This window comes from Drosophila innubila, chromosome 4 (assembly GCF_004354385.1).
Source record: "Drosophila innubila isolate TH190305 chromosome 4, UK_Dinn_1.0, whole genome shotgun sequence".
NCBI lineage: Eukaryota > Metazoa > Arthropoda > Insecta > Diptera > Drosophilidae > Drosophila > Drosophila innubila.
In genome coordinates, this window is record NC_047625.1 from 609635 (window position 1) to 626095 (window position 16461).

A 16461-nucleotide genomic window follows, 5' to 3' on the forward strand; every position below is an offset into this window, starting at 1 on the left:
TATGTATATATGTTTGTATGTATGTATACAAATATGTGGATGACTATGTGGATGCAGGCAAGGAAAAAAAGGTTGACAAGAACAGCAACAACAACAACAAAATCAAGTAAATTGTTGCTTTCGTCGGCTTATTTTCGTGGGTAACTCAACAAGTTTTTATGTATTGTATTATTTTTACATTGATTAATATTGTTAAACAATTAGTTAAGAAATTAATATATGCAATTGTAATAACACTATAATTACTGAGCACTGTACCATTAATTTAAATGCAAATAACCAATGTTATGAAAAAATAAATTTCAAACAACTCTAAAATATATATCTAAACATTGTCGATATAATGGAAATCTAAATTCATCATGTTAATTTTCTAAAATCCGGATCCTTAAATATAAAACACTTTGTCCTGACTCACTGACTGACTGATCATTGCACAGCCCAAACCATAGGACCTAGAAGTCTGAAATTTGAACACTACGCTTACATATGTAGTTGGTACAATTTTTACTTAAATAATGTTCCTTTTTGGATTTATAATGATTAAATATTTGATTATTCCAATACAGTTCGAATAACCCATGTCGGTAAACGTGGTGGCTAAGGCCATGAGCTCAAGCTAAGCCCCATTCGATACAATCGCTTGCTTTCCCGATCCCCGTTCCCATCCCGATCCGACCCCGCCGCTCTACGAACCAACTGTTCTATACAAGGGCTCCATCTCGCATCTCGCATCTTGCTGCTGCCGCTACTCTTGCTGATGAAGACATTATTATTTATAAGGCCAACCGCAGCGAATGTTTCGTGTTCGTGTCCGCGTCTGTGAAGTTCGGCATTTGTATCTGTATCTGTGCGTGTGTGCCCCCTCAAAAAAAACATACAGCTCTTTCTTGTGATCGTATCATCATCGTCATCATCTTCCCTTCATTACACACATATTTTCATACACATATATATTTATACATATATATAGATATATACGTACAGACAGGAACGTTAGGGCTCATAATAGTTTAGCTGCGTAGTGTATAACGATGTATGTATTTACGTCGGAGATTATTAAAATAAAGAGGAACTTATATTGTCTTTTTTACATATTCTGCGAAAGTAATATTTCCGCTTCATAAATATATGTATCTTATTTATTTACACTATAATAGGGCTTATATTTTTCAGATATTTTAATCGCCTAAAATTTAATCCTTTGAGCATAGTTTTATTATATTGAAGCTATATTTTAACTGAAGATGTTTTCAAATCTGATATTAAATTTACAGCATCACTAAACATAGGTTTTAAAATATGTACAAAACTGTCTAATGAAATCTGTACTCGCATATCAACTTCACATAACAGGTGTTGTCAATAATTAATGCCAATAAATTATAATGAAAGTTGTAAGTGTTTTAAGTCAAGTTATGACTATTACCTACTAAAATTTCAATAGTTTTCAAATCAATATTTCCAGATACTTTAATTTGAACATGTTATTTTAATAAGGACATATGGCTTAGCAGGTCTATTACTTATTAATATGATAAATGCAGATTTATCATCTGAAAGGTAGACATAGTTTTTAAAATCATAAATAGAAGTTTAAATTGGGATAAGCACAAGAAAACTTATTTAAATATTATTCACAAAATAATGAAAAATGTTTGATTTATATTTTGGTTGAGCTATATGTCTTAATATTAACATAAGCTAGTTAATTTTTATTAAAGAATAATTTTGAGCTCTACATTTAATTTATTATTTTAATGGGAAAGCTATATTCCAATATTGACAGCAAATTAAAGTAAAATAATAAGAGGCACGTGAAATTGAATATAATAAGTAAACAAATATTTTAATTGAATTTAATTGTAATAAATATATAATTTTATTAGAGCGGATCTAAATGAATTAAATTTTCGTATAAAACCACGAACAGCGTCACCATCTACACCACAGAAACCAGTCAGTAAGATATACTATACATATTTCATCGCCATTAAGCGAACTAATCGATCTCCTTAAGGCGGCACGTACCCTTGCGGTTTTTCCTGTATCTCAAAAAAATATGTACAAACATATTGGTTCCTACATGTGCAAATACATGTATGTAGTAACGTAATCTTATAGTATTGAAGTTAAGAAGCCTTCCAAAAATGAAGGAAATGAGAAACGTCAAATTCGCTTGATAATTGAAATGGAATGGAAATGGAATGGAAATTATTCGAATGAAATAAACGTTGAAGAAATATCCATAAAACTCCGAAGACTTGATGCCCTTGCAGAGTTCTATATTGAATTATCGACTGATCGACTGATATAGTACACTAATAAGACAAAAGGTTAAATAGAGATTTTGGTCTCAGAAATAAATAATGGTCTAAAAAATGCGTCGGAAACATACAATTCTTAAAGTATCAAAACACATCTTGGTTTTAAGAACATTGCAAATAAGTCCAAGCTCTTATTAATAATATCAAAAACCAAGACCACAAACATTAAGAATAAATGTTTATAAATACTTAAGACAACAAATAAAAAAAAATTAAGCATGTTTTAAAGCCATAATATTTATATGTATTGTTGTTTTATTTTGATATATACACATGTTTTTCTTACTTGGAATAATTATAAATATTCCTCTTAATATGTTTTTTCTTGGCAAGAGTGGGATTTGAGCCCGCACTTGTTTTCAAACGCATTGGTTTCACATGAAACGTGCTACAACATACTTCAATTTAATAAAAATCGTTAGAGCCGTTTTGTCAAAAATCGCCAAAATGTAAGCTAAAAAACTTTATTTCACCTGTAAAATGATACCTGTGTACTTAAAAATAAAGTTTAAAGGTATGCCTAAAAGCCCTCAAACACACCTTTCCAATGATATATAGATTATACCTGTAGCTTCTATGGTTTGGAGCTGTTGAGGCTTAAATTTTAGCGGGATTTAGCTTTTTCCCGCTAAACTAGCGGTTTTTTCAAAAAGTCGTTGAACAAACATTTCTAGATTTTCAAAATGGAATAGATCCCCATCATTACATCTAAGCTTTTTTAGCGCTTTGATACAAACAGACAAACAAACAAACTGACTTTTCATTTCATTTTGAGAAGTCCATTAAAAATTTAAAATTTATTTATCTTTTGAACCAGTTAACGGATTTGGGTGATCGAGGTATTAATCGACGCGTAGTTTTCATTCGAATTTTTAAAAAATAAAAAAAATTTCCAAGAGGCCCCAACAGCCCCATTAGCTGCAATCATTGAAATTTTTCACTTCCTACTTACACCCCCGTATCTCATGACCCAGGTGAGTTAGAAAAAGTTTTATGCCATTTTGTAAGTTAGGACCAAACCTTTCGATCGGTATATAACTCGATGTGATCGGACAGTCATAGCAAGTTTTCCAACTTAGCTGTATATATTGCTAGTCGCCTTTCGCACCCTTCGTGCTGCTTTTGTCACTAGCGCGAACTGCCATCCGCAGTGATACAAAATTAATACATACGTACCAGTTATTACGTCAAATTCAACGTCAAGTCAATACATTTGGTAAGAGTTTTAAAGTGGAACCAGAATGACAAGCGGAGCATCTTTTTATGCGACTAATGAAGACATTCCACAGCGATGCCTTATGGTCAATGAAGTATTTAACTATAAAATGAGAAATTCCAAGAATTACCGACAAGAAGATACCCTGTACAAATTAGTGATTTTTTGGTAATATAATTACTTGACAAAACAAGTTTAAACTTATTTATTTAAATTAGTCTTCTAATTTCTTTTATATTTATATCTATATCGACTCTCAGTTAAATTTCGACACTGCTGTTAATTGTGTTGAAGAATTTGTAGTATAGGAGAAGCTTCCTCTTAACTGTTACAACTGTCTCGCAAGGTTAAAATTTCCAGGGCATAAAACATCTAAAATAAAAACCGGTTCTATCGAACTTTATACTTTATACATACGCTGCCTGTAGGAGTACACTTATGTTTGTCTGTGTGCATTTAAAAAATTGTATGAATGTATTCACGTTTACCCAGCAAACAACAAATTTAAGCCATTTTACACATCTTGGTGGCTTACAAACTTGTATTTATTAAATTAATTTATTAATGTCATATAATGGAAAATAATCTTCTAAATGTAATAAATTACACTATGTAACAAAAATAAAAAATTTCTCAGTCCTTGGGATGTAATTGGTTTTTCCTAGTCTGTTATGTCTTAAAAGTATGGAAACCACCTAATATTCCTCGAAAACTTTGCTTTTGTCACCAGGCATCTGCAGGATACTTGCAGCCTCGTGAAGCCATGTTTGAACGAAATTATCTGTAATAAAATAAGAAACAACTCTCAATAAACCACAACAAATCTCTAATGTAGTGTGTACTGCATCTAGGGTTTAACCAATGTTTGTAAAAGAGTTTTTAAATGCATTCTTTAATTGGTATGCTTTATTGAACATGAACATAACGTATTTTTCAAAAAAGCGCTGCCATGGTCACAAAAGCAAAGTTATCTTGGGACAATAGCTGTTTTCTATACTTTTGGGACCTAACTGACTAGGAAATAACAGTTACACCCCAAGGACAAAAATCTTGTTACATAGTGTTATTTATTGACATTGTGTGATAGAAATATTAAATTTGTATTTTTTATCTTGCATTTTTAAATATAAATATTTATTATTTCTTATATAAATAAACATATATTCCATTTTTATAATTTTATTATTTCTTATATATATAAATAAATATTCCATTTTCATAATTTTACTAAAATCTGTTCCTGTAAGTTAACTATTTATACATATGTATATGTATGTTACTTAAAATAAATAACAATCATGATCGGGTAAGAAAGGGTTAAGCTCATGCCTTTGAAGGTGGACCACACCCACTGCAGCCACCGAATAGGTATAGGTTCGTGTGAGCAGAAAGAGACCAAATATACTTCCTAAAAAATGTATTTATGTGTGCATGAGGGTGTTGTGCTCTCTTTAGTGTTCATATGTTTGTAGATACTCGTATTCAATACATTTGAAGTCAAACCACTTAAAAAGCTGCCGACGAAAAACAGGTTGCATAGGAGGAGTTTTAACTGGTAAAACAAAATGGCAAACGGCGCAAATCGCATACAGATCCAGCACATTAATTTAAAAATTGGCTATGCTAAAGAGGACAACTTAAATTTGTTCACAAATCACAAATTTTATCCTTGGAAACTTTTTGTACAACTTAGAATTCTCTTAACTTTGTCAAATCTCAACCAATTTTATTCATCAATGCCTTTTCGAACAGTACTTGACTTCAGAATTGATGATGCATTTAAATTTTTATTTAACTAAGGGATATTTAAATATTTCCTAAAATTACCAACTTTTCAATTTTTTCCTTTGTAAATTCTTGGACAACTTTGAACCTTCATAACTCTGTCAAATCTTAAACAATTTTAATAAACTGTCTTTTTAATCATAATTTGACATCTAAGTAAGTGATATTTTTAATTTTCCTGAAATTACCCATTTTTTTCAATTGTTTTCCTTGTACATTTTTAGACATTTTTAAACTCTGTAAAATCTCAACCAATTTTAATAAGTAATATCTTTTTAAACATAATTTGACGCTTAATTGATGCTGCATTTAAATTTGTTTTTATTTAAGGAATATTTAAATTTTTCCTAAAGTTACTAATTTTTTCAATTTTTGCTTGTATATATTTTTTATTTTTGGACAACTTTGAACTCTCACAACTCTGTCAAATATCAACAAATTTAAAAAAACGTTGTCTTTTTAAACAGTATTTGTCTTCTTAATTGATGTTGCATTCAAATTATTTTGAATTAAGGTTTATTTAAATTTTTCCTTAAATTACCCATCTTATTAATGTCAAATCTCAACCAATTTTAATAAGTAATGTCTTTTCAAATAGTATTTGACTTCTAAATTGATGATTTTTAATTTAGGGTCCACGTCTAAATAAAGTTTTGGTTTAGTACATTAAAATCATTTCAGGAATACCCTAAATATAAAAAATATATGGTATTCTATCAGCTGCTATTGATTGAATTTATGTGATATCGAGGGGAAAATATAGTATTTTTCTTATAAATATTTGTTGAATGAGGTCAAATTTGATGCAACCTAAAATTATTTGTATTTGTACCGGTTCTCAGTATTTTATTGCGCAAGCTCTTCTTAGATATCTATGTCCTCATAGTCATAGTCCTCAGTCAAATAAGTTGGTCTCTATGTTTCATGAGGATATTAATCAAAAAGAAACAACTCTTAAAAATGAAGTACAATAATATCGATACTAATATTATGTTCGTGGTATCGATATATCAATATGTATGTGTAACAATAACATATTGTAACATATTGTAGTAACAATGACATCGATAATAGCATCTTAATATCATATCGATAGTGACATCGATATCTTACCAGCTCTAATAAAACTGTATTGGGGCTGTCGAATATTTTTTAAATATCGTAATATCGTGAAAAATATCAAAATGATATTTAGTATATCGATATATTTGATATTTTTATTATTTCCTTTTTTATTACAAAAAGTGATACTCTGCCCAACAAGAAGAAATGATAGGATTTATAGATTATATTTATTAAGCATACATAACATTGTTTATTTCTTTGATTTTAGTATGTAATAAGATACATTGCTCATAACTTTAATTTTAGTATATTACCGTATTTATAGAGCAGCTAAACCACATTTTTTTAAGTGTTTAAGCGTGCGACTTTATTATGTTATTATTGTGTATTAATTAAATATATAGCATATCGTTGCATTTTCAATGGCACTTAGTAGTTGTATATACAACCATACGGTCTGGTAGTACATTTTTATAGCGATGTGTTTATACGTTTAAAAAGCGAGCTTCGCTGAATCCCTGTTAACGTCAAATCGCATTAAAAAAAGTTTTAACAAAGGCGGTTTAAGGTAACTCGTAATTAAAGCAACTTAATGCACTGTATAAACATGGTACATAATAAGATACATTGTTTATTACTTCGATATTAGTATGTAATGAGATACAACTTTTTTTTTTATATTCGATATAAATATGTTATATAACTAAGCGAACTTAATTATATAATATTAAAAAAGAACGAGCTTTTAGTTCCAATACTTTGATTTCACGAACTTTAAAAATACGCTTTGCGTTATGTGTAGATCTGTCATTATGCTACGAGAGTCACAGATGACACATTTTATAGCGGACGCTAGCAACTCCGAAGGCACTGAACTACCAGGGCTGATAGGTATCTTAAAGCGATTTTATAAGTTGCAAGGGATCACTTGCCCATGAAGCATCCATCAAGCTGAGATATAAGTTTAGCTCACTATTTTCGGGTCGTTTTCGCTCGCTACCCAGACTACAGAGTGACCAACACAAAAATATTATAAAATGTCCCAAAAAATATCGCATATTCGATATTTGGACAAAAAAAATATTACGATATAAATATATCAGTTTTGGAAAAAATATCGATATATTGATATATTATCAACAACCCTAAAATGTATACACTTTTTTCCATTATCTGTGTGCGTGTGTGCAACCCAGTGTATGCAAAAACAAATTTTTATTTGAGAAAAATGTTAATCTGCACTTAAAAAACAATGTCATTGGTAACTAATTGCAACTACAGTGAATAGCAGAATGTGATGAAAAGCATCGGTTCAACTTGTGATTAAACTGCACAGCTCTGTCGCTCCATCCGCCTGTATGCCATATGAAAAGCACCATTTTGAATTTCCTATATATCGAAATATAGAAATAAATAATGATGCTGAAACTGTGCAGTAATGGAGTTATATTCGTGTTTTATGCATTTTATATATTACGAATGCGGTGCTTCGCACACTCCGCCGTAGCTGAGCACGGGCGTCGCGACACACGCCCGCATATAGAACTGGATAAACAAGCATCGGGTTCGGATTCGCTGGTATCGTCCAAGCCGTTTCCATCCAGTGACATTGTGGCACAGTTTGTGCTGCCGCCCATGGTTACTGGGTTTGGATCTGGAGGCGTCACTTCGACGTCAACTCTGGCCAATTTCGCAAATCGCACAAATGTTTCTGTTGGATCAGGAGTCGGTGCACAATCGAAAAACTATTTTACGCATTTAACCTTCGATTACACGGATAATGTGATGTATGCGGGTGCCACAAACAAGATACTCAAGCTGAATGAGAACCTACGCGTCCTCTCCGAGGCAGTAACTGGACCCAAGCACGATTCACCTCAATGCCATGCGGGGGGCTGTCCGGAGGAGGTGGAAACGTCGCTGGTAAACAATTTCAATAAGATCTTGGTTGTCAGCTATGCCCATAACGAAGGCATCCTTATATCATGTGGCAGTATTCGACAAGGTATGACTGTTTGTATATCTACTCAAATATTTACATATAAATCTTATTAAGTTATTTTAAATAATAATTTTTAATATATTATAAGTAAAGGCAACAAACGAAATGTTAAGCTAACGTCTTTGTTGACAGCTGAGGTAGTTCAACATTCAAAAGTGTTCAGACGTCACCTAATATAAATACACCTTGCAATTAACAGTGCCATGTTAACTCTTAATAGGGACGCTGTTAATTACTTTATGTTTAATTTTAATTTTTATAATTTTTCTTTTTTTAATCTAGTTTAAGTCATAGGAGATGAACTTTTTCCTTTTTTTTGTCCTGTCAAAATGTTAATATATGTGAAGTCAACAAATGAAATGTCAAGTTGCTGTTAAGTGCCGCTTACATTCAATTAACAGCGAAATGTTATTTCCTACAGCTTTGTTTTCTGTTACCGTTACTGTTAGTGTGGTTTGATCTCTGCTAATTGTGTTAGTTTTGAATCTTTCAGGTGCCTGTGAGATATACAATCTTTTGAGATTCCCAGCAACTCCACAGTTTGTTGCTGTGCCCTTGGCAGCCAACGATGAGAGTGCCTCGACATATGCCTTCGTGGGGCCCGCTCGCTACTCGTGGAAGGAGGAGGATATCCTGTATGTGGGCACCACATTCACCAACGTGGGTGACTATCGCCATGATGTGCCAGCGATATCGTCGCGTCGCTTGGAGGACTTGAACTATGCCGAGTTTTCAATACAGCAGTCAATTATCAACATAGATGTGAAGTACCGGGATCATTTCCTGGTCGACTACGTCTACGGATTCAATTCGTCGGAGTATGCATATTTTGTGCTTGTACAGAAGAAATCGCATTTGGCGGAAGAAGCGGGATATGTGACACGCTTGGCAAGGATCTGCATAACGGATCCCAATTACGACAGCTACACGGAGATAACAATTCAATGCACTGCCACCGAGGATCATACAGATTACAATATATTGCGGGATGCTAAGATCACTCACGCCAGTCAGAAGTTGGCCCATCAAATGGGCATCAAGAGGGATGATCATGTGCTCGTTACGGTGTTCTCCCCTTCCAAGGAGATTAGCGATCAGCCGGAGAATAAGTCGGCCATGTGCATCTATAGTCTGAAGGATATTGAAGATGTGTTCATTGAGAACATTCACATGTGCTTCAATGGCACCATTAAGGATCGCAATCTGGGCTATATATCAGGCACTATCAATGATGGCCGTTGTCCAATCGTTGGCTCCTTGGGTAACATTTACAACTTCTGTAATGTAGGACTCAAGATTAGTGGAGTGGCGCCAATATCGGCTCATGCTCTCTTCCATTTCGATAATGTGTCCGTGACATCGGTGACAGCGACAACGACGACGGATCAACAGCATTCCCTGGCATTTCTGGGCACCGAGGCGGGCACTATCAAAAAGGTGCTTTTGTCGGGCCAGAAACCCGGCGAGTACGAGGAGATTGTCGTGGACGCCGGCAATCGCATCCTGCCCAACACAATGATGTCCCCCAAAAAGGATTTCCTTTATGTGTTGTCCATGCGCAAAATAACCAAATTACGTATTGAACACTGCTCCATGTATACGAATTGTTCAGCTTGTCTGGAGTCAAGGGATCCCTTCTGTGGCTGGTGCTCATTGGAGAGGCGTTGCACAGTTCGCTCCACCTGCCAGCGAGATACATCCGCATCCAGATGGCTATCTTTGGGCAGCGGACAACAATGCATTGACTTTGAGTCAATAATTCCCGACAAGATTCCCATCAGTGAGCTGTCGCAGGTGCAGCTAATTATCCGCACATTGCCGGAACCATTCAATGCCAAATATCGCTGTGTCTTTGGCAACTCAACACCGATCGATGCCGAGATACTGGAGCATGGCTTGGCTTGTGCCACACCGCCAATTGATCAGAGGCCGATGATAGCCAGCAATTTGGATCATGTCCTGGTGCCGCTTTCCGTGCGTAGTTCCGAGACAAACAAGGATTTTGTGTCGCGTTCATTTGCCTACTTCGATTGCTCCCACCACGTCAACTGTCAGTCGTGCGTGCGCAGCTCGTGGGGATGCAACTGGTGTATCTTCGACAACAAGTGTGTACACCAGTCGGATCAGTGCCGCAACATGGAAAATGCCATAAGCATCGAGGCTCAGTGTCCGCATTTGAAGCGCAGTCGTGAGGCAATCCTGCTGCCAGTTCGGGTACCCAAGGAGATTCGCCTGGAGATTGAGAATCTACCGAAACCGAAGAGCGCTCACGCTGGTTACCTGTGCACCATTCAGATCGAAGCAGCCCAAATGCTATTGCCAGCTCACATCGAGTCCAACCGGATAGTGGTGTGCGAAAAGACGCCGTACTTCTATGAGACGAATACACACGAGTACGAGGCGAAGGTGGAGATCACTTGGAATCGACAGCACTATGTGGATACCGCCACGATCGTGCTGTACAAGTGCGATGTGCTTGGCTCCCATCGGGAGCATGCGGATTGCAGTCTGTGCGTGACCCGTGATCCCAAATATCAGTGTGCCTGGTGTGATGGATCTTGTGTCTACAACGAGACATGTTCTGGCTTTGATGCATCTATGATGGGATCAAGAAATAATGTGATCATGCAAAACGAGTGTCCACGCCCAAGGATTGACATCATTAAGCCATTGTCTGGACCTGTCGAGGGTGGCACTCTCGTCACCATCGAGGGCAGCAATTTGGGTATACGCGAAGAAGATGTTCGCGGCAAGATCTCGATTGGCAATGTGCCCTGTGACCTGGTCAATTATCAGATATCGGTCAAGATCGAGTGTCGCACTCGGGCAGCGCCAAATGAGATGTCCGCAGCCATTAAAGTGGCCAATGATGCTGGATACACTGAATCCAGTGTGCAGTTTCACTTTAAGGATGTTCAGCTGACCGGATTATATCCCGGAGTTGGTCCCAAATCGGGCGGCACACAGTTGTCGCTGTTGGGCAAGTACCTGAACATTGGCTCCAGCATTCGGGCCTTTCTCGATGAATATGAATGCCATATCAACGTGACTCAGGCATCGTCTTCCCGCCTGTCGTGTATTACGTCCGAGGCGACACAGCCGGAGCCAATACGCTCACTTCGCTTGGCTATCGATGGAGCTAATCGTACATTCACGTGCCATAATCCTTTGCAGCCATCATCATCATCATTAGGACATCAGTTTGGATTATATGGCGGTTCATACTATAACATGATGCAGCCGCCTCCACCGTCGCCCTGCTCCATTTTCAACTATACGCAGGATCCGCGGATTATGCAAATCAAGCCATTACGGAGTTTTGTTAGTGGCGGACGCATCCTTACGGTGCACGGCATGTACCTCGACTCGATACAAAACCCGGAGCTGGAAGTGTTCTTCGATAGCGAGCGCGTTAACAAAACCTCTTGTACTGTTATCAACTCCAGCCAGATGGAGTGTCCATCTCCGCCAGTGAACTTAAAATTTCACCTCTTGAAACATTCAATTTCAACGGATTTACAGAGGAACAATGTTACCGGATCGAAACATAAACGAAAGCGTAATATACTCTATAATAATGAGGATTTGCGGAACATTTACGGGACGGGAATGGGAATAGGGTCTACGGCATCCAATTACTTTGCAGCGTCCAATATGGATGTAGCTGCCTTTGTGAAGGTCCATGAAACCCAATTGAATTTGCAAATGAGCTTCGTCATGGATAATGTGCAATTGGTCAGGGACTTGAATAAGTATTTTCATGATATCCGCAGTACCATTGTCTACTTGAGTGATCCAAAGTACTTGCCATTCTCAAACGATGGTGTCAAGCTCTATAAAGGCGATACATTGGTCATTGAAGGTGAACTCTTGAACTTGGCGGCTGATGAGTATGATGTGAATGTGACCATAGGCACCGCTCAGTGCAATATAACTAGCCTGGCACTAACCCAACTGTTGTGCATTCCGCCGGAACAGCAGCCCGCATCCACGGACGAGAACGGTGTGGATCAACCGGCGGATTTGCCGTTGGTGGTCGTCAAAGTGGGTCGCAATCTGCGCTTCGTCATTGGATATCTCAAATATGATTTGAATAAACCGTATTCGATGCCACACGCAATGATAGGAATAATACTGACTGTTTTGGCTCTTATTATCATATTGGTGGTCGTCCTGATCATATTCAGACGCAAGTCGACTCAAGCCGAGCGAGAGTACAAGCGAATCCAGATCCAAATGATAACGCTGGAGAGTAATGTGCGTTCCGAGTGCAAGCAGGCATTTGCCGAGCTGCAGACCGATATGACAGACCTAACCGCCGACCTGGAGAGCAGTGGAATACCCACACTGGATCATGTCAATTATATTATGAAGGTCTTCTTTCCCGGTGTATCCGATCATCCCATATTGAATTCCCCAAAGATGCGAGGGAATAACCAGCACACGAATTACGATGCGGCCATGATGCAATTTGAGCAGCTAATCAGCAATAAATATTTCCTGTTGACCTTCATCGAAACGCTGGAGGCGCAAAGATCATCGTTCTCCATTCGTGATAGGGTGAATGTCGCCTCATTGCTGATGGTGGTGCTTATGAATAAGATGGAGTATGCCACGGAGATCTTGAAATCTCTACTGTTGCGACTCATTGACAAGTCACTAGGCAGCAAGCATCCTCAGTTGATGCTACGACGCACCGAGAGCGTGGTGGAGAAGATGCTAACGAATTACCTAGCGATTTGCATGTACGACTATCTTAAAGAGTATGCCGGCTCCAGTTTATTTCTGCTCTTTAAGGCCATCAAGCATCAGGTGGAAAAGGGACTTGTGGACGCGATTACTCATGATGCGCGCTATTCACTCTCCGAAGAGCGATTACTACACGAACAAGTAACACACTCCATTGTTATATTACACATACTTCAGGATGATCTGGACGAGAAGGTGCAATGTCGTGTCAATGACTGGGACACCATATCACAGGTCAAACTCAAAATTCTCGATGCCATTTTCAAGAATACACCATTTTCGATGAGGCCATCGGTGCATGAAGTGGATTTAGAATGGCGTCACGGACGTGGAGGTCACCTAACATTGCAGGACGAGGATCTAACTACAAAAACAATTAACGGCTGGAAACGATTAAATACCTTGCATCATTATGGTGTTAAAGAATCGGCAGTCATGTCTCTGATCGCCCGACAAAATGATAACTACAATATGACTTATGGAAAGCAGCAAGCACCCTATCACAATTGTGAGTATACTCAGATAATGTAATCTAATCTCATATCTTTAACTATATTTTAATTTGTTCTTGCAGTTTACTATATAAATAACTCACAGAGTCACATAATAAGCAACAATGATATTGAATCGGGTCTGCAGCAACCCAGAATCTACCATCTGGTTAAGCCAATTTTACCCGACCAATATATGAATATTAAGAACTCAGCCATATCTGGAGTCCTGACCTCCAATCCGGCCCAATCCGGGCCACATTGCATTGGCAGTGGCACTGGCAGCGAGCGTATTAATAAAACCATACCCGAAGTCTATTTAACTCGCCTTCTTGCCACAAAAGGAACCATTCAGAAGTTTGTCGATGATTTCTTCTCCATTATCCTCACCGTTAACGAGGAACTGCCGCCAGCGGTCAAGTGGCTATTCGATTTACTGGATGAAGCAGCCCGGCGACATGATATCGCTGATTCGGATATACTGCACGCTTGGAAGTCAAATAGTTTGCCATTACGCTTTTGGGTCAACTTTATTAAAAATCCCGATTTTATATTTGACGTAAACAAGACGTACTCTGTGGATTCGTGCCTGAGTGTTATTGCCCAGACATTCATGGACGCGTGCTCAACAACGGAACATCGATTGGGCAAGGATTCCCCATCCAATAAGCTGCTATTTGCAAAGGTCAGTCAGGTTTTTAGATATATTATCTCAGGTATATTGTGTCCAAATTTCAAACTTGTAGCTTAAGCGGTTTGGCCTGTACAATGCTGAATGAATGAATGTATGAGGCCAACGAATTTTATAAATTGACTTGTATTGTTACTTATTAATTGATCTGCTTGCAGGATATTCCCAATTATAGAGTTATGGTTAAGGACTTTTATCGGGATGTGGCACGGCTTCCTCAAATAAGCGACCAGGAGATGAGCACTGCCATGCAGCAATTGTCTGTGCAACAGAATGAAGAATTTGACACGATTTCTGCTTTAAAGGAACTCTACATTTACATAACCAAGTACAGAGAACAGGTGAGCAATCAAATCAATCAATCGAACCTACAAGAAAATCTAGTAATTAACTATTTAATTTCAGATCATGGATGCCCTCGACTCGGACCCAAACTGTAAAAAAATGTATCTTTCTCGAAAACTTGAAAATGTTGCTTGCACATTGGACGGTGAAGATATTTCAAACTGCTGACAAGAATTGACAGCTCAATATGTAATACACCTAATCGTTTATTTCAATTTTGATTATTATTTTATGTGGTGCAAAAAACGTACATATACTCGATATCTAAATCAAGTGCCAATTCGAACAAGAATTAGTTATGTATTATGATTTTGTTAAAATAATTCGATACTTAGACATTGGAAACTTGTGTAATACTTATATACACGAATAATTTTCTGTACAATGAAAAACCCAATAGTCTATATGTAAACAAATTCAATATTACAATAATTCGAGGTACAAGATTTTTAGAAAAATTTTTGTGTATTTATTTTCAATTTTTTTTATTATGCGTTTAAGATTATATTAGATCGTGCTGTAGTCCATACAGTTTCAGAATATAGAATCTATCATTATATACACAAGTATGTATAGCTGAAAGTATTCATGTAGATATTCATTTTAGAAATGTCAGAATAGCATTTCCGAGATACTCTAATCAAGTAGTCAGCTTGATAAGTAAAAAAAAAAACACATATATCTAATTGAGCATACATTTTAATATAATTACACATAGTATTGCATATGCACGTAGATGTATTTATTGGTATTAATAATGCTGGTTACTAAGTACCATAAGAGCATTTGCATTTGTAAGCATCGATACATTTTATGACTGAACTGTATAGAAAACATAAAAAATTGAAAGTCTGGTAGGCATTGAGCAAATATTTGTTACATGCAAAATTGATTGCATTTATATTCTATTTAGTACTACGTTAATACTAGAATTATAGGTATCGAAAAGTTAAATAAAGGTTGCATAAGCAACCATTTATGAATTTTTAGTTAAAAGTTTGTCTTTACTGTATTCCATATTTGTCTTACTTTACATTAATTGAGAATAAAAGCAATGATTTTGTTTCGAAAAGACGAAACTGAAATATTTTTACAAAACCAAACACAAACATACATGTTACCAACTAACCTTATCTAATACCCATTAAAATTAGTCTGCTACCATTAAATATAATAGATTTTCAAAGCTCGGCATATTTTGCGTAATTTATTCAGTTCTCTGTGCTGCCTCTTTAAATCGGCTTGAGCGTAGTACTTTAGAACATGTGATATTATATATTGTATTAAGGATTCGTACAGTTTCTTAAGTGTAACCCAATAAGTTAGCAAACGTCTAGTTTATAGCGTCTGCAACAGTTGCACTTCTTGTAATATTATTTGTTATTTACAAATTCAATTCGGATTCTGTTTAATTTATAATGTTTTGCCCATGCAAAAAATTCATATATATTCATATTCCTTTTGGTTTTATCTTAAAGTTAAATAAATGAAAAAAACTCTTCTACATTCATATAAATTTGTCGTACCTCGACTGTATATACATTGTAAACATTAAAGGGAAAAAATACATTACATTATGTGGATATGAATTGTCTACTTATAAGCTAAGCTAAATGGAAAATTAAGAGTAAATACCATGTAATTATCATATGTACTTCATAACATTTATTTATAAGTGTATGTATTTATAATAAAATGTACTTTTTTGAATAAAGTTTAATAAGTTCTTAATTCAAGTGAATTTCTCTTTATTTTAATAATTCAAACTTATTTAAGTATAATTTAGGTAC

General features: G+C 36.2%; 1 protein-coding gene across 1 annotated transcript; it reads left to right on the plus strand.

Moving 5' to 3' along the window:
* The first annotated feature begins 7797 nt into the window (after nucleotides 1–7797).
* Nucleotides 7798–16402, plus strand: LOC117780481 (plexin-B). Its single transcript, XM_034617074.1, has 5 exons — nucleotides 7798–8398; nucleotides 8889–13652; nucleotides 13719–14320; nucleotides 14485–14667; nucleotides 14732–16402. Exons 1-5 carry the CDS (start codon nucleotides 7810–7812, stop codon nucleotides 14837–14839), a joined length of 6246 nt encoding a protein of 2081 aa, XP_034472965.1. The 5' UTR covers nucleotides 7798–7809; the 3' UTR covers nucleotides 14840–16402.
* Nucleotides 16403–16461: the final 59 nt, after the last annotated feature.